Source organism: Drosophila navojoa, chromosome 3 (genome assembly GCF_054131105.1).
Source record: "Drosophila navojoa isolate 15081-1374.11 chromosome 3, UAZ_NAV_1.0, whole genome shotgun sequence".
In the NCBI taxonomy this organism is placed as follows: domain Eukaryota; kingdom Metazoa; phylum Arthropoda; class Insecta; order Diptera; family Drosophilidae; genus Drosophila; species Drosophila navojoa.
This window is the reverse complement of record NC_142891.1, coordinates 30,663,574-30,680,126: the sequence shown is the minus strand read 5'-3', so window position 1 is coordinate 30,680,126 and position 16,553 is coordinate 30,663,574. Positions and strand designations below refer to the sequence as shown.

General features: G+C 37.7%; 1 protein-coding gene across 1 annotated transcript; it reads left to right on the top strand.

The window, feature by feature from the left end:
• The first annotated feature begins 9,936 nt into the window (after positions 1 to 9,936).
• RnrL (Ribonucleoside diphosphate reductase large subunit) lies at positions 9,937 to 16,241 on the top strand. The gene is made up of 4 exons (XM_089257656.1): positions 9,937 to 10,089; positions 10,149 to 10,237; positions 13,276 to 13,453; positions 14,052 to 16,241. Exons 1-4 carry the CDS (start codon positions 10,038 to 10,040, stop codon positions 16,187 to 16,189), a joined length of 2,457 nt encoding a protein of 818 aa, XP_089113782.1. The 5' UTR covers positions 9,937 to 10,037; the 3' UTR covers positions 16,190 to 16,241.
• Positions 16,242 to 16,553: the final 312 nt, after the last annotated feature.

Sequence of the window (16,553 nt, the reverse complement as noted above, 5' to 3'; positions counted from 1 at the left end):
ACATCTCTTGCCTTGATGTTTCCGGTCTCGTTGCCCAGTTATGAAGTTGGCCTGTGTCTATGGCGTGATTGGCAACTTTGTTCCTGATTTCTGCCATTATGCCATCAAACATTCCTTTTTAAATATTGATGGTTGACGACACAGTCGTTTGTTTATTATAGATCCATTGGCTTTTCCCGTTGGAGGTTTTTTTGTTTTGATCACCAGGTTGATCTTGCTGTGCATCGACTCACATTTTGGGTTGATAAGCCAATGCACAAATCTACAATTATTTAGCACTTCACTTTGTACTAAACACAAACACTTTTCCCTGTGGACTTCATCGAAGTATTAAAATACTTCCTCCGGCTCGAAGGACCATGAACGAATACACTTGACTATGATGGTGTTTAGTTTCGTATTGATTTTTATTATTCTGAGCCTGGGTTTATATACCCAGACTCATGCATAATTTCAACCCTTAAATCTAATGTATCTATTGCTGAGTGTGTAAGGCTCAGCATTGGGCTATTAAATATACATATCTTATCGCTGAGTGTGTAAGACTCCGCGTTGGTCTATTAGCTATTCTTATCCTATCGCCGAGTTTGTAAGGCTCAGCGCTCGTCTCCTTCGTAATCTGACTCGGGGGTTGCAAGGGTTGGTCTTCATTTGTCTATTTATGCAGTCCGTACATGTGACCCTTATCTTTTCACAGCGCACTACCTGCTAGTCGCTGAGTGCGTCGGAGGCATGTATACGATCTTCGTATATTCATATGTTCATGCCTGAACACATAGAATGTACCCGATCGTCGTAGTTTGTATTATTAGCAGTAGACATAGTTGATATTTATAGTTGATAGCCGTTAGAATAAAATTTCAAATGTTAATTTATTGTTTATATTTGGTAGCCGCAAGAAGAAAATTTCAAATTTGTATTCTAATAAGTTGCCAAAGCGTGATTGAAATTTCGGCGATCGGCGGCGCAACCCTGCGTGGAGAGTTCGTGAGCGGAGAGCTGCGCTGCCGACGCCGAGCGCTTCGAGCGCAGATTAGAAAAGAAAAGATTTTTGGTTAGTAATCGGCCACCGCGAAGAACAGACCGAAGTTGAAATTGAAGACTTAGAGATTAAGTGTGTGAGAGCGAGCTGAAGTGTCTGTAAAGTAACCTATGCGCATCTAAGCGCGAGCAGCGGGAGAGCGATCGTTGGGAGAGCGACACTCCCGTGCTAGCGCGTACAACAATAACTTGTAACGAGTTACATGATCAAGCGCAGATGGTGGGATAGGAGGGTTGGTGCAGTGCACGCGCTGGATCCGACCATTGAGTCATCGTGACGGGGAAGAGGGTATGAAAAGGGGAACTGCAACTCCTAGCGCTGCCAATATATATTTATAAATGAAAATTCGCGTGCAAACGACTATCACCGGCCACTTGTTTAGAATAGGAAGAGAGAGAGAGAGAGAGATTGGAAAGAATTAGGCACACACAAACATACATGTCCAAGCTGGGTCTCGCTGCGCAAGCAATTATGTGCTTGCTCAGCGAATGTCGGCCTTTATATATTAAGGCGACCGACCGTGCCCACCCTACCTTGGTCGCTGGCTACCTGCCTATATTGTCAGCGACCCCATCCCCAGCTTGGAGAGCTAAACACCTATCAAAACGCGCCGCATGGCCCCAAAATAAAGAAACTTAGTTATACTTCATTAGATTTACTATTAACAAAATAATTATACATTATTGCTTTGGGCAGAAGGCAGAAGATCAGATAAGAAGCGATAGGAGAGCTTTCTTTCAGCAATAGATCAGCTGATCAAATTCAATATGATGCGTGGGAAAGAAGATTATTGCTTATGCATTATGTTTTTTCTAATGCAGCTGTTATGACCGCTGACAGAAAATAATAAAAATAAATGTGCAATGTTAAATATGGAATGATTCGTCACTTACAGCAATATCCCGCGATGAAAGCGCTTCCATTTCGGTGTGGCTGCAATATGTGCTAAATTTTGAAAATGAATCTAACTACCAAAAAAAAAAAATATAATGCATAAAAAAAGAAAACGAAAGCGGATAGTGACAACGAAAGAAGTTACGATAGAGAGAGTTTAGCTAATAAGAAATTTTCATTGGGAATAGGTGTATAGGATTAAGAATACATAATGTCTATAGCTTATCGACTATGATTAACCTAGATTTTATTGTATAATTATTATTTATTCACTCCAAACGGTGCAAAAAAATATAAGCCCAGTGACTAGTTAATACTAGCAAAAGCTGGCAAGATAGCTGTGCCCTTTTTAAATAAAATTGTGGTGCGTGTGTGTAGCAGCGACAGTGTAGAGGCGTGGCAGATGCGAAGATATTATGTATTTTCAGCTAGACAATGTGCATATGTATGTAGCTGCGTGTAGCTGTAGATATCCAGCAGCGCGATGAACTAAACATACGTTGCGCGGCTGCGTACCCAATTGCACGCTGGCAAAAAGAAATTAAATTTTAGGCTGGGTGCCAAACCTGCAAAGAGGTTTGTGCATAAATTGGACATAAATAATTGTTGTTTTTTATACCCTGAACCCTGAACTATTATTGAAATATCAGTTGCTTGTAGGGTTCAGGGGATCTCGTAGTCGAGCAGTCTCGACTAGAGCTTTCTTACTTGTTTTTATTTTGTTTTATGGCCTTAAAGGATTCGGCTTACCACTTATTGATTTGGCACTTTCACAAAAAAAATTTTACTTTTAATTTCAATTTTCACAATTCTCACAACTTTTCACAGTGAAATTTTTAGTCAACCTTTGTGGTCGGTGGTTGAGATTGAAAAGCAAAAGGAAATATGGCCGATCCCATGAGGCGGCAAGTCATCGCTTGGGAACAGTTTTTTTTGGCCTAGGTGAGAGTGACAATTTCTCCTGTTAAATCCAGATTTGGGATTGCCACATCCGTGATCGCGTGATCAACTTTTCCAAGCCACTCCAAGCTCAGCGGATTGCCTACTTTTAGGCTGCTTCTTTTTTTCTATTCCAGCGCCACTACAAACTACTATCTACAGTGGTTTAATTTCATAATTAAATACTTCAATCTCTTAATCTATACAATTTCAATAATAAAGCAAATGGGTCAGTAATACTATTGAAAATATGAAAAGACAGTGTTAAAATGGAAAACTTAAAATACGATATTAAAAGAGCTTAAATATAATTAATACAATTAAAATTATTAAAAAATTATTATTATTATTAAAAATTAAAGAAAAGAAATTCGAAAAGATCCTGACGCAGTTTGTGTTTGTGTACTCTAAGATAAGACGCACAAGCGAAATAAATAATTGTTTTGTAATAAAAGGATCTTTAAAATCCTTAGACGTTAAATAAAGCCAAGCACACTTTTGGCTTCATTTATGATGGTAGAAATATGAAGATTTAAATTAAGTTTACAGTCGAAGAAAACACCAAGATCTTTGACTGTAAAGATACGCTTTAAGGAAATGTTACTACTTTTATAGTCAACAATATAAGAACGGGACGACTGAATGTCATTTTCATACACATTGAGCAATTTAGGTGCAGTGGTTTGCCACACAAAAATGTTGAAATGCATTAAGGTCATCTTGAAGGTGTAGATGCCCATTTTTACTTGAGTATGGAAGGCAAAGTTTTGCATCATCCGCATAGATAAATATCGTAGAATAAGAAGGTTAACAAGTAAGTAACAAGTAAGAAGGCTCTAGTCGAGACTGCTCGACTAGGAGATACTGTGAACCCTCCAATCTGATATTCGAATAATTCTGTACTTGTTTTATACACATACTAGCTGGCCCGGCAAACGTTGCATTGCCCTATCCATTATTTCTAGGTAAAAAATTGTTGAAAGCTATGTTGTTCAGATTGGGATACACTCTGATTAATTTATTAATCGGATTTTCTTTCAAGCACCTTATTGTAAACGACATTCTTTGTTTTTTGGTTACGTGCAAGAACGAACAATGCGGATGGTTTGCCAACACGTTAGCATGCCACGTACAATTGACCATGAGAAAAACTCACATTTTCTAGATTGAGGCCACAAATAGTTAGAGATTGGCCCTGTGATTTGTTGATCGTCATGGCGAAGGCAAGACGAATCGGGAATTGAATTCGTTTAAACTCAAAGGGCATATCTGTTGGGATCATCGGAATCCTAGGAATAACAACTTCCTCATCTTTAAATTTTCCTTTGAGTATCGACACGTGAATCACATTGCTCATCAGTTTTCTTATCACCAAACGCGTTCCATTGCACAGTTTTGGTTGGTTTAAATTTATAGGCATAATAACTACCGAGCCAACCTTCAGTTGTAAATTGTGAGGTGGTAAACCAGGCACATCCAAGGAGTTCAAAAATTCAGTTGGATAATTATTGGCTTCTTCTTCGTTTGTTACACTGTCGATAGATTTGAATGAATACAGAGTACCATCGATTTTATTTTGAATTATAAGATTAAGGTCATCCACATCTTTATTTTTAGCCGCCAAAATTGCTCGCTCCATTTAGTATTTTTGTGGAGAGCAAAGATATTCGGAAATACTTTGTTGATAAGCTCATCTTTTAATGAGACGAATATTTTGAGGAAATGAAATCAAACCACTCGATTCGTTAACAGGAATACGGCCATTACCGATATTCAGCAATTGCTTCGAGAAATCAACAGCAGATAGATCGTTCAACAATGCAACTCTCATATTTACAGATAGTTGAAGTTTGGTTACATATCGCCACAGATTTGATGCTTTGAGGCAAGCATTTATTTCATCGGCAGCAGTAGATCTTAGAATTACTGGTAGTGTTTGTCGGAAATTGCCAGATAATAAAATCATTGAACCACCAAAACATCTCGAGTCATTGCGCAGATCTTTTAATGTTCTGTCTAGTGCTTCCAATGCGTGTTTGTGCGCCATTGTGCATTCGTCCCATATGATAATTTTTGATGCTAATAAAACTTTGGCCATTGCAGAGTTTTGAAATGTTACATGTCGGTTGTTCAGTAGCTTGAAGATTTAATGGCAATTTTAACGCTGAGTGAGCCGTATGGCATCCGTCTAACAATGTGGCCGCTATTCCAGAAGAAGCAATTGCTACCGCAATTTCGGATCTCGCACGTACAGTTGCCAAAATCAATGATATGAGAAATTACTTCCCAGTTCCACCGGGGGCATCCAAAAAAAATAGGCCACCATTTCCATCATCAATTGCATTAATCAGTATATCATAGATTTCCCTCTGTTTGAACTGACTGCGGTGCCTTTCTCGGGCGATTTCTCGTTCTTCGTCAGATAATTGACTCGCGTTATTCCGTTGCCTAATTGCATTATGGGTCCGCCGGGAAAGAATAGATCTTCTAGGATCTTATTAATAGTAATACCACTAACCAGAGAACACATAGACTAGACAACTAGTGGAAAGCTTTTTGCACGCTTTTTCTGGGACTTTAGCGCCCCAGACTGCTTTGAATTCGCTCGGCGAATTACTTTTAGACTCGAGCAACGAAAATATACGAAAGCACAATCATTTCGCTTCACGCGCTCGACCGAGATGGTCAAATGTTGAACAAAAGATCCTTCTATGCTCAATCTTTCCCTTGCTCTCTCTCTCTCGATGCTCTATGCTCTCTCAAATGTGTAGAAGTGTGTATGCATGTGAACACAAGCAGCAGCTCACGAAAATTGAAATTTCTTCGCAGCAAGAACCCATGCCTTCCCTTCTGTGTGAAGAGTATACCGAACTCTTTAAACCGTTTGCCAAGCTCGTACAAAATATGTATGTGTCTTCGATATTACTTGTGGGAAGGGTATGAAAGCGCTGGTGCTCATAGTGAAAATGCTTTCGCGACGAGCGTGCACACACACAGTCGCCGTTACTATATGTATTATGAGCATTTGTGTGCCTGTGTGCGTAGCTCTTGCTGCCTGTAGCGATTTCAGAGCCCGGAATTCGCATTTGGTAGATCTTGTGAACTACTCACACATGCATACATACATATGTTTGATTGTGTGTACGCAGAAGCCGCGATGCTCACATATGATGGGGTGATCATTGTAGAAGCCTTTGACTGCCTTTGTGCCTTTATATGTGCGTGTGTGTATGTGCATGTGTGTAAGCATGGGACATGAGCATTGGCGTGTGCCTACCTCAACTTAAAATTGTGCGAACGATTTTGGGCTTTGAATTGTTATTATGCATGCACCTGTAAATGTATGTACATACAAATATGCAAGGGATCGATAATCGCATCCCATTGTGCCCACTGATCAGATACTACATTTTATAAAAAGCATTATGATAGTAACCACTATTAAATCAGGGCTTAATACAAATCGCGAATACTTTGTGCCTATGACCACATAAGTACAACTACAACACATGTGCTGAGTATTTGTCAGTGCCACAAGTATGTGTGTGGTATGGGACAGCCACTTAGTCAGTCGCTGAAATATTGTATTTAAGCGGCCTTTCTCAAACCAAATCGTTCGCACAATTTAATGAGGTAGGCAACGCCAATGGTTAGCCATTACACAATGCAATACCACCGACATTAAGCACAAAAGGCAGTCAAGGCTTCACAACATATGTGGCACGCGGCTTCTCGTAAATCAAACATATGTATGCGATGCATGTGTGGAGTAGTTCACAAGATCTACCAAATGCGAATTCGGGGCTCTGAAATCGCTACAGGCAGCAAGAGCTACGCACACAGGCACACAAATGCTCATAATACATATAGTAACGGCGACTGTGTGTGTGCACGCTCGTCGCGAAAGCATTTTCACTATGAGCACCAACGCTTTCATACCCTTCCCACAAGTAATATCGAAGACACATACATATTTTGTACGAGCTTGGCAAACGGTTTAAAGAGTTCGGTATACTCTTCACACAGAAGGGAAGGCATGGGTTCTTGCTGCGAAGAAATTTCAATTTTCGTGAGCTGCTGCTTGTGTTCACATGCATACACACTTCTACACATTTGAGAGAGCATAGAGCATCGAGAGAGAGAGCAAGGGAAAGATTGAGCATAGAAGGATCTTTTGTTCAACATTTGACCATCTCGGTCGAGCGCGTGAAGCGAAATGATTGTGCTTTCGTATATTTTCGTTGCTCGAGTCTAAAAGTAATTCGCCGAGCGAATTCAAAGCAGTCTGGGGCGCTAAAGTCCCAGAAAAAGCGTGCAAAAAGCTTTCCACTAGTTGTCTAGTCTATGTGTTCTCTGGTTAGTGGTAATACTGAAAATGCCCTCGCACAAAACCACAAAACAATCGAGATATATAAATATGAATAATTTACACAAATTAATGTCTGAGACAAACAAATTTTTTTTTTTTTAAAGCTTTTTAATGAATAGTCAGGTTTGCCTGAGGCTGTGCCGTAGACTGACTGACTACATTTGTTTATTTACTTCTACTACTAGCCTACTGAGTATCAATGGAAATTTGAATCTTTAGGGAAAAACCGCTTTTTAAAGTATTCGTGAAATTTTTTCAGTACTTTTAAGATCTGCTATCCTACTTGTAGCAGAGACAAATCCAACAAATCGAAACCCATGAAAATTGGTCCAGTAGATCTCGAGTTATAAGTGCTGGAAAACTTTTCAACTCTCTTTTATATATATAGATACATACATACACATGCATCCGCACGCACGTATAAAAACGCGCTCTGCTAACTGCGCAGCAAGCAGCGACTGCGCTTGGGCTGCGCTGCAGTGGAGGCAATATTATGAGAATTTGTTTGGTGAATAATTTAATTTCTAGACGTAAAAACTTAATGAAACTTTCACAACGTAATCATAATCACTGACCAGACAACACATAGATGAGACATGTAGAACAAATTTTTCTACAGCTCGAAACTGTTAAGTTGCTCGACCGCTATACTTCGTATTTGCTCGGCTCGGTCGCTGGAGGTTCGAGCAATGAAAATACTGCACGACAAAAACAGTGCGCTGTGAGCGCTCAATCGAAATAGTCCCAATTCCGTATGAAGCACAGCTATGAGCCATTTTTTCTACTCTCTCTCTCTCTCAGTCCCTCTCTCTCGCTCTCTATGGTCGCTGAAATCATACTCTCAGCCGCGCACAAAAATTGAAATTTTTGTTCACGACGATCCCAGCTCTTTCCTTTTAAGTGAAGGGTATACCGAAATTTATAAAGCGTGTGCCACGTTCATGATTATTTCTAAAAAGGGTATGAAAGTGTTGATGCTCATAATGAAAATGTTTTCGCGATGAGCATGCACGCACTCAGTCTCCGTTGCTACATGTATTATGAGCATTTTTATGCCTGTGTGCGAAGCTCTTGCTGCCTGTAGAAATTTTGAAGCCCAGCATTTGCATTTCGTCGATCATGAGAAGTGCTCACATACATACATACATATGTATGCATGTATATATGTACATTTGATTGAGTGTACGCATGCGATGCGATTGTCACAATTATGGAATATCACTTGTAGAAGCATTTGTATGCCGCTGTGCCTTTACATGTGCGTTTGTGTGTGTACATGTGTGTAAGCATGGGACGTGAGCGTTGACGTGTGCCTAAGACAACTTGGAACTGTGCAGTTGATTTTGGGTTTCAATTGAAGAGGCGCGCTTATATTTAAGTAGCTGACTGACTAAAGTAACAAGTGCACTTTCACTTTTTATAAATTTTTTTTACTTGCATGCACCTGTAAATGTATATACATACATACATACATATGAATGTACATATGTAAGTGTGAGCACTTCTCAAGATCAACCAAATGCAAATGCTGGTCTTTAAAATTGCTACAGTCAGCAAGAGCTTAGCACACAGGCATACAAATGCTCATATTACATATAGCAAGGGAGATTGTGTGTGTGCATACTCATCATAAAAACAAAACGCAAATATTTAGTACGAGCTTGGAAAACTGGAGTTACATGGCTGTCACTATACCACACACATATATATACACATGTGCGTGAGTTACTCTCCGGTCACAGTGCCAAAATGTATTGGGATGTGCACTTGTCACTTTAATCAGTCAGCTACGTAGTAAATATAAGCGCGCCTCTTCAATTGAAACCCAAAATCATCCGCACAATTCTAAGTTGTCTTAGGCACACGTCAATGCTCACGTCCCATGCTTACACACATGCACACACACAAACGCACATTTAAAGGCACATAGACATACAAATGCTTCTACAAGTGATATCCCACAATTGTGGGCATCGCGGCCACTGCGTACACACAATCAAACATATGTATGTCTGTAAGTGTGAGTAGTTAACAAGATCTACCAAATGCGAATTTGGAGCTCTGCCTGTAGCAGCAAGAGCTTCGCACACAGGCATATAAATACTACATGCATGAGCAAGGGACTGTAGTGTGCGTGTGCCCGCTCGTATTGAAAACATTTTCATTATGAACACCACGCTATCATACCCTTCCCACAAATAATGACGAAAACGCAAATATTTTGTATGTACGAGCTTGGCAAACGGTTTGAAGAGTTCGGTATACTCTTCACAGAGAAGGGAAGACATGGGTTCTTGCTGTGAAGAAATTTAAATTTTCGTGAGCTGCTGCTTGTGCTCACATGCATACACACATATACACATTTGAGAAAGCAGAGAGCATCGAGAGAGAGAGAGAGAGAGAGAAAGGGAAACATTGAGCATAGAGGGATCTTATATTCAACATTTAACTATCTCGGTCGAGCGCGTGAAGCGAAATGATTGTGAAAGCTCGAGCCTAAAAGTCATTCGCCGAGCGAATTCTAAGCCGTCTAGGGTACTTAAGCCCCATAAAAAGCGTGCAAAAAGCTTTCCACTAGTTGTCTAGTCTATGTGTTGTCTGGTTAGTGCTAATAGTCATATCCCTTTAAATCGTATATTTTCAAGCGCTATCTTGACGTAAATTTCTAATATTCTAGTATAGGCTTAGAAGGGCATTTTCTTTTGTATTTCGTATTTATCGAAAAGTGTGCGTTAATAAGCATTTTGGCGCCTTTTTTTTGCGAATTTTCCAAGTTCAGTGCTCACAGTTACTATGATCAAGACAAACTCTTTAAAACCGGCAAAATTATATGTTATAAAGAGAGGTAAATTAATGGCATATTTGCACAATTATAAATATACATATTCTCTCACTTTGTTTTAGATGGACGAAAGGAAGAAATCCACTTTGACAAGATTACGTCTAGAATCCAGAAGTTATGTTATAATTTGAATATGGATTTCGTTGATCCTGTAAGTATTCATATGCAAATTATGTTTTCAGTATATAAATATTGTAGTTATTACTATAAAATGCGAAAGCACTTCAACGTATGTACATAGTAAATAAAAGAAATGATATATGTATAATAATGTAGATTCATTTCATTGAGTCAACAAGTGGGCAAAATCTGTTTCACATAATTTAGTGAAATGCCTTAACAGAACTTTGTTTTACATACAGTGGCTCACACCTTATTTCGTGCAGCAGCATAGTACAATTTTGAAACCGTATTCCCGCTAAACCAGTAAAGATATCCAAAAAATTTAAATGAGGTTCTATTTATTGATTATTCATTATGTATTAACACTTTCAATTATTTTTATATTATAATTAATAAGTTTTAAAACTAAAGAAAACTAAAAAAACAGCCCTTTTCCATGTCACAGCTTATTTCGTGCACTTCACTTTCAATGACTTTATTGTCCAAAAATTCTGTAATTATGATAATATTTTAACTCATTTTTGTTTAATCACCTCCTTGAATAGTGATTCCATCGAGTTTACTCATTTTCGGGTGATTCCACTGGAGATTTTTGGCCAATCCTCCAACACGGCCGTTTTGAGGTCATTTTTATTGAATATTGACCATTTCCGAATGGCCACGCCCAATTTTGCCCACAAATTTTCTATAACGTTCAGGTATGACCACTGGGCCAGCGGACTTACCACATTTGGACTGTTCCAGATCAGCCAGGACTAGTCAATACCCGGTTTATTGTTTTGGTCATTTGCCTGATACAATCGGGATCGCCCTTCTAGACCCAGTTCTTCTGCATTTTGGAGCAAATTCTTCTTCAAAAAGGATAGGTACATGTTATTGTTCATATTACCATCAAGGAAAACTAAGTATCCAACTCCCAAACCCGACCTGCAGGCCCAACCATGCAACAGCCACTGCCATAGCTCATATTTGGTTTTAGGTGCTTATCTTGGAGCTCAGTATTTGGTGGGCGCCAGGCAGTTTGCTTCCAATCCGACCCATATATATGCACATGAGTCGAAATTTAATATATTTGCGTCGGATGGGTCCAATATGATTGCCGCTAAGCAAATACCGAGCTCTAAGATCAGCACCTAAAATCAAATATGACCTATGGCAGTGGCTGTTGCATGGTTGGGCCTGCAGGTCGGGTTTGGGAGTTGGATACTTAGTTTTCCTTGATGGTAATATGAACAATAACATGTACCTATCCTTTTTGAAGAAGAATTTGCTCCAAAATGCAGAAGAACTGGGTCTAGAAGGGCGATCCCGATTGCATCAGGCAAATGACCAAAACAATAAACCGGGTATTGACTAGTCCTGGCTGATCTGGAACAGTCCAAATGTGGTAAGTCCGCTGGCCCAGTGGTCATACCTGAACGTTATAGAAAATTTGTGGGCAAAATTGGGCGTGGCCATTCGGAAATGGTCAATATTCAATAAAAATGACCTCAAAACGGCCGTGTTGGAGGATTGGCCAAAAATCTCCAGTGGAATCACCCGAAAATGAGTAAACTCGATGGAATCACTATTCAAGGAGGTGATTAAACAAAAATGAGTTAAAATATTATCATAATTACAGAATTTTTGGACAATAAAGTCATTGAAAGTGAAGTGCACGAAATAAGCTGTGACATGGAAAAGGGCTGTTTTTTTAGTTTTCTTTAGTTTTAAAACTTATTAATTATAATATAAAAATAATTGAAAGTGTTAATACATAATGAATAACCAATAAATAAAACCTCATTTAACTTTTTTGGATATCTTTACTGGTTTAGCGGGAATACGATTTCAAAGTTGTACTATGCTGCTGCACGAAATAAGGTGTGAGCCACTGTACATATGTATGTATGTATCTAACTTGTATGTATGAAACATACATATGTACATACAAGACAAGAATGGTTGTGACACACTGAAAAAAAGTAATTTAATTTATTTAAATGCAAATATCAATAGTAATTAATGCATAAAAGCAATTTTTTAAAAATTATTATCTGTTTGTTATTATATAATACAAATATACAAATTGAAAACAACATTCAATATGTAAAAAACAAATCAACAAAAACAAAGATCGCCCATATACAACAGTGTCTAATCATGTGCTGACACCTTACAAGCTATGTATGTCTTCAAATTAAGTCTAAACAATGATTAATGAAAATAATTTTACTATTTGGTGTGCAACCTCTGGATATTTAAAACATGTTGAAGACATCTTTCATGTAACGAATAAGGCTTTGAACAAAATAGAAATTCTCTCCCACTTCTCTAGTTTTATGCGGCTTTTGGGATTAGTTAGGCTTATTTCAATCACATTTCCACAGTCATGAAGTAGTCAAATGGGGAAATTAATCTCTAGGATATCTTGATAGAATTTAAAATATGACTTGTGCTACCTTTGAACTGTACTCATGGCTTATGAGCATAGCTCTCAAATGAGAGTTGATCGTTTTTCCTTATATGCTCTGCTTTGTAACATAACCGAAAAGATGATTTTCGCTCACACAAAGACTATGATTACCCATACATACGAAAAAAAAAAAAAAACAATTTTCGTCATTTAACTCAAGCAAACGATCAGTGTTTGAATTAATTATCGTCGCGCTCAGGGCGCGAGCGAGCTAAGCCAGACGCGACAAACCAGTTTCTGTCAGAGTCTATTTTATATACACAACAACATATGTTCTTAAAAAAATTCCTAATTCTTTTTCTTCTGAGAGAAGAGAGCAGCATAATCATAGTTTCCATGATCATATTTGGGATCGATGTAAATCGTTTGATACCCATAAAAATGTTATCTTCCCTAGAGTACACACAAGAATTTTTTCTAATAATAATAATCCCTTGCCGATTATTTTAACTTTATATGTATATACATAAATATACACATGTAAAATTAATATACAAGTAAATAAAATCTATGAATATTAGTTTCATTAAGTATTATTATTATTCTGGACATAATTTATAGAATTTGGTCCAGATTTTATTAACTGTAATTCAAAAATATATATTTTTCAGGTTTCAATAACCTTAAAAGTTATTAACGGACTCTACTGCGGTGTGTCTACACAGGAATTGGATAACTTAGCCGCGGAAATTGCGGCCAGTTTAACAACGCATCATGCGGACTATGCTCTTTTGGCGGCAAGAATCGCAGTTTCCAATCTTCATAAAGAGACTAAAAAAGTATTTTCAGGTAATTATATATGGCCAAATCACTTTTACGATTACAGCTTAAATAAAAAAACACATTTTAGTAAAATTTAAGTAAAGTGGTCTAATATACGGAAGCCTAAGTATTCCATATATTGTTTCCTTTCATGGGAGGACCTAAAGATTGAAAATATATAAATGCGTATAGTTGATCAATTCGTTTCGGGCCTCATGGGTTCACCCAATCGGGTACCCATAAAAGTTTAATGAAGGTTTCTGATAGACCGGAATTATGGACTCAACAGAAAGAAATCTTAACAATATCAGATTTCAGTGCCCATTGCGATTCGCGAATAACTGCAGATTGTGGTTCGTTAAAAGTCTTTAACACGCACAAAGAGGCGTGGCAGACCCTATAAACTATGTATATTCTTGATCAAGGTGACGAGCTGAGTCATTAAACGCCGTAATCGATAATATGACGGTAATAATGAATGTAAGTATGTAAGTATTTGCTCTAGCTGTATGAGTGATGTTATATATTATTCAACTGAATGTGATGACAGAACCTTTATTTCAAAGACGCCAATAAATTTTATGAAAGCTCATACAAATATTTCATATTTCTACGTTTATTTCAGATGTTTTTGAAGATCTTTTTAAGCATGTTAATAAAGAAACAAATCTGCCTTCCCCTTTGGTTTCTGAATATCACTACAATATAGTTAAAAATAATTCGGATCGCTTGAACTCTGCTATTATATATGATCGTGATTTTGGATATAACTACTTTGGATTTAAGACACTTGAGCGGTCTTACTTGCTAAAAATAAATGGAAAAATAGCAGAAAGACCACAGCATTTGCTAATGCGTGTTGCTATAGGTATACATGGCGAAGATATTGATTCTGCAGTGGAAACCTACAATTTGCTATCTGAGCGTTTTTTTACTCATGCATCACCAACTCTTTTTGCTGCAGCCACAAACCGTCCACAATTGTCTTCATGCTTTCTCTTAACTATAGTGTCTGATTCAATTGAAGGGATTTTTAAATCAGTTGAGCAATGCGCAATGATTTCAAAGTCGGCAGGTGGCATTGGACTGAATGTTCACTGTATTCGAGCTAAAGGAACATCAATTTGTGGAACGAACGGTACTTCAAATGGATTAGTACCAATGTTAAGAGTTTTTAATAATGTGGCACGTTATGTCGATCAGGGCGGTGGTAAAAGACCTGGAGCATTTGCTATTTACTTAGAGCCTTGGCACTCAGATGTCTTCGAATTTTTGGACCTTAAAAAAAATACTGGAAAGGAGGAACATCGGGCGCGCGATCTGTTTTTTGCATTGTGGATTCCTGATCTTTTTATGAAACGTGTTGAAGCCAATGAAGATTGGTCACTAATGTGTCCACATAAATGTCCTGGCCTTCCAGATGTTTGGGGTGAAGATTTTGAAAACCTTTATATCAAATATGAACAAGAAGGACGAGCGAATCGAGTTATTAAGGCTCAATCTCTTTGGTTTGCCATTATCGAATCTCAAGTAGAGACGGGTACACCCTACATGTTATTTAAGGATTCGTGTAACAGAAAAAGCAACCAACAAAATGTTGGAACTATAAAATGCAGTAATCTGTGCACAGAAATAGTTGAGTATTCAGCACCAGATGAAATAGCTGTGTGTAATTTGGCGTCAATTGCACTTAATATGTTTGTGACGCATGAAAAATCGTATGACTTTAAAAAGCTTAAAGAAGTAACTAAAATTGTTACGAAAAACTTAAACAAAATAATTGATATAAATTACTACCCTTTGCCAGAAGCTAAAAAATCAAATTTACGCCACCGTCCTATTGGAATTGGAGTCCAAGGGTTTGCGGACGCGTTAATATTAATGCGGTATTCTTACGAAAGTCATGATGCATTTCTTTTAAATCAGCAGATTTTCGAAACTATATACTATGGAGCTCTGGAAGCCAGCTGTGAATTAGCTCAAAGAGATGGACCATATGAGACTTATGTTGGAAGTCCAGTAAGCAAAGGAATTTTGCAGTATGATATGTGGAATAAATCGCCAACAGATCTTTGGGACTGGGATGTTCTTAAAAAATCGATAGCGCAACATGGTGTCAGAAATTCTTTACTCGTTGCTCCCATGCCTACAGCATCTACTGCACAAATAATGGGCAACAATGAGTCGTTCGAGCCTTATACTTCAAACATTTACACAAGACGAGTATTGTCCGGCGAATTTCAAGTAGTAAACCATCACTTACTCCGTGATTTAACCGAACTTGATTTGTGGGATGACGAGATGAAAAATCAAATAATATCAAATCGTGGTTCAATACAAAATATTGAATCAATTCCGAAGGAAATTCGTGATTTGTATAAAACAGTGTGGGAGATTTCAATTAAATCAACTATAAAAATGGCGGCTGACAGAGGAGCCTTTATTGATCAAAGTCAGTCTTTCAATATTCACGTAGCTGAACCTAATTATGGAAAATTAACATCAATCCATTTTTATTCGTGGAAAGCAGGTCTTAAGACCGGCATGTATTATCTTCGCACAAAACCAGCGGCTAATGCTATACAATTCACTGTAAATAAAAATATATCTGTCTTGGAATCTAATGGTCATAGCTCATTTGAAAAAAATGCTTCTTTAGAAATAGATAATCCAAGCGAATCTGATACAGAGAGAGAACGTAAAATGGCAGATATGATTTGTTCCCTTGAAAACAAAGATGCCTGTTTATCTTGCGGATCATAAATTCTTTCATAAGTAAAACATCTTTCAATAATAAATATATCGCATCACTTAACTATACGATTTTTTTATGTAGATTGAAAAGAAAACTAAAGTTTTTTACAAAAAAAAAAAAGTATTACTGTCCATTTATTTAATTTTATGAATGCTCACCTTGCTCCCTCTCCCGATGCTCAGTGTTCTGTGGTCTGGGATCTAACGCTCGAAAAAAATGCAATGTTTTTGTCACGTATTTTATTATTATAATCACGATCTGAAAGCTTCATGCGTATAGTCTACCACAAGAAAAGTAATTAAACAATTTAATTACCATGGCCCACATTCCATCTAATGCGTTTTTTGCGTGCGTGTATGTGTGTGTTTTTTA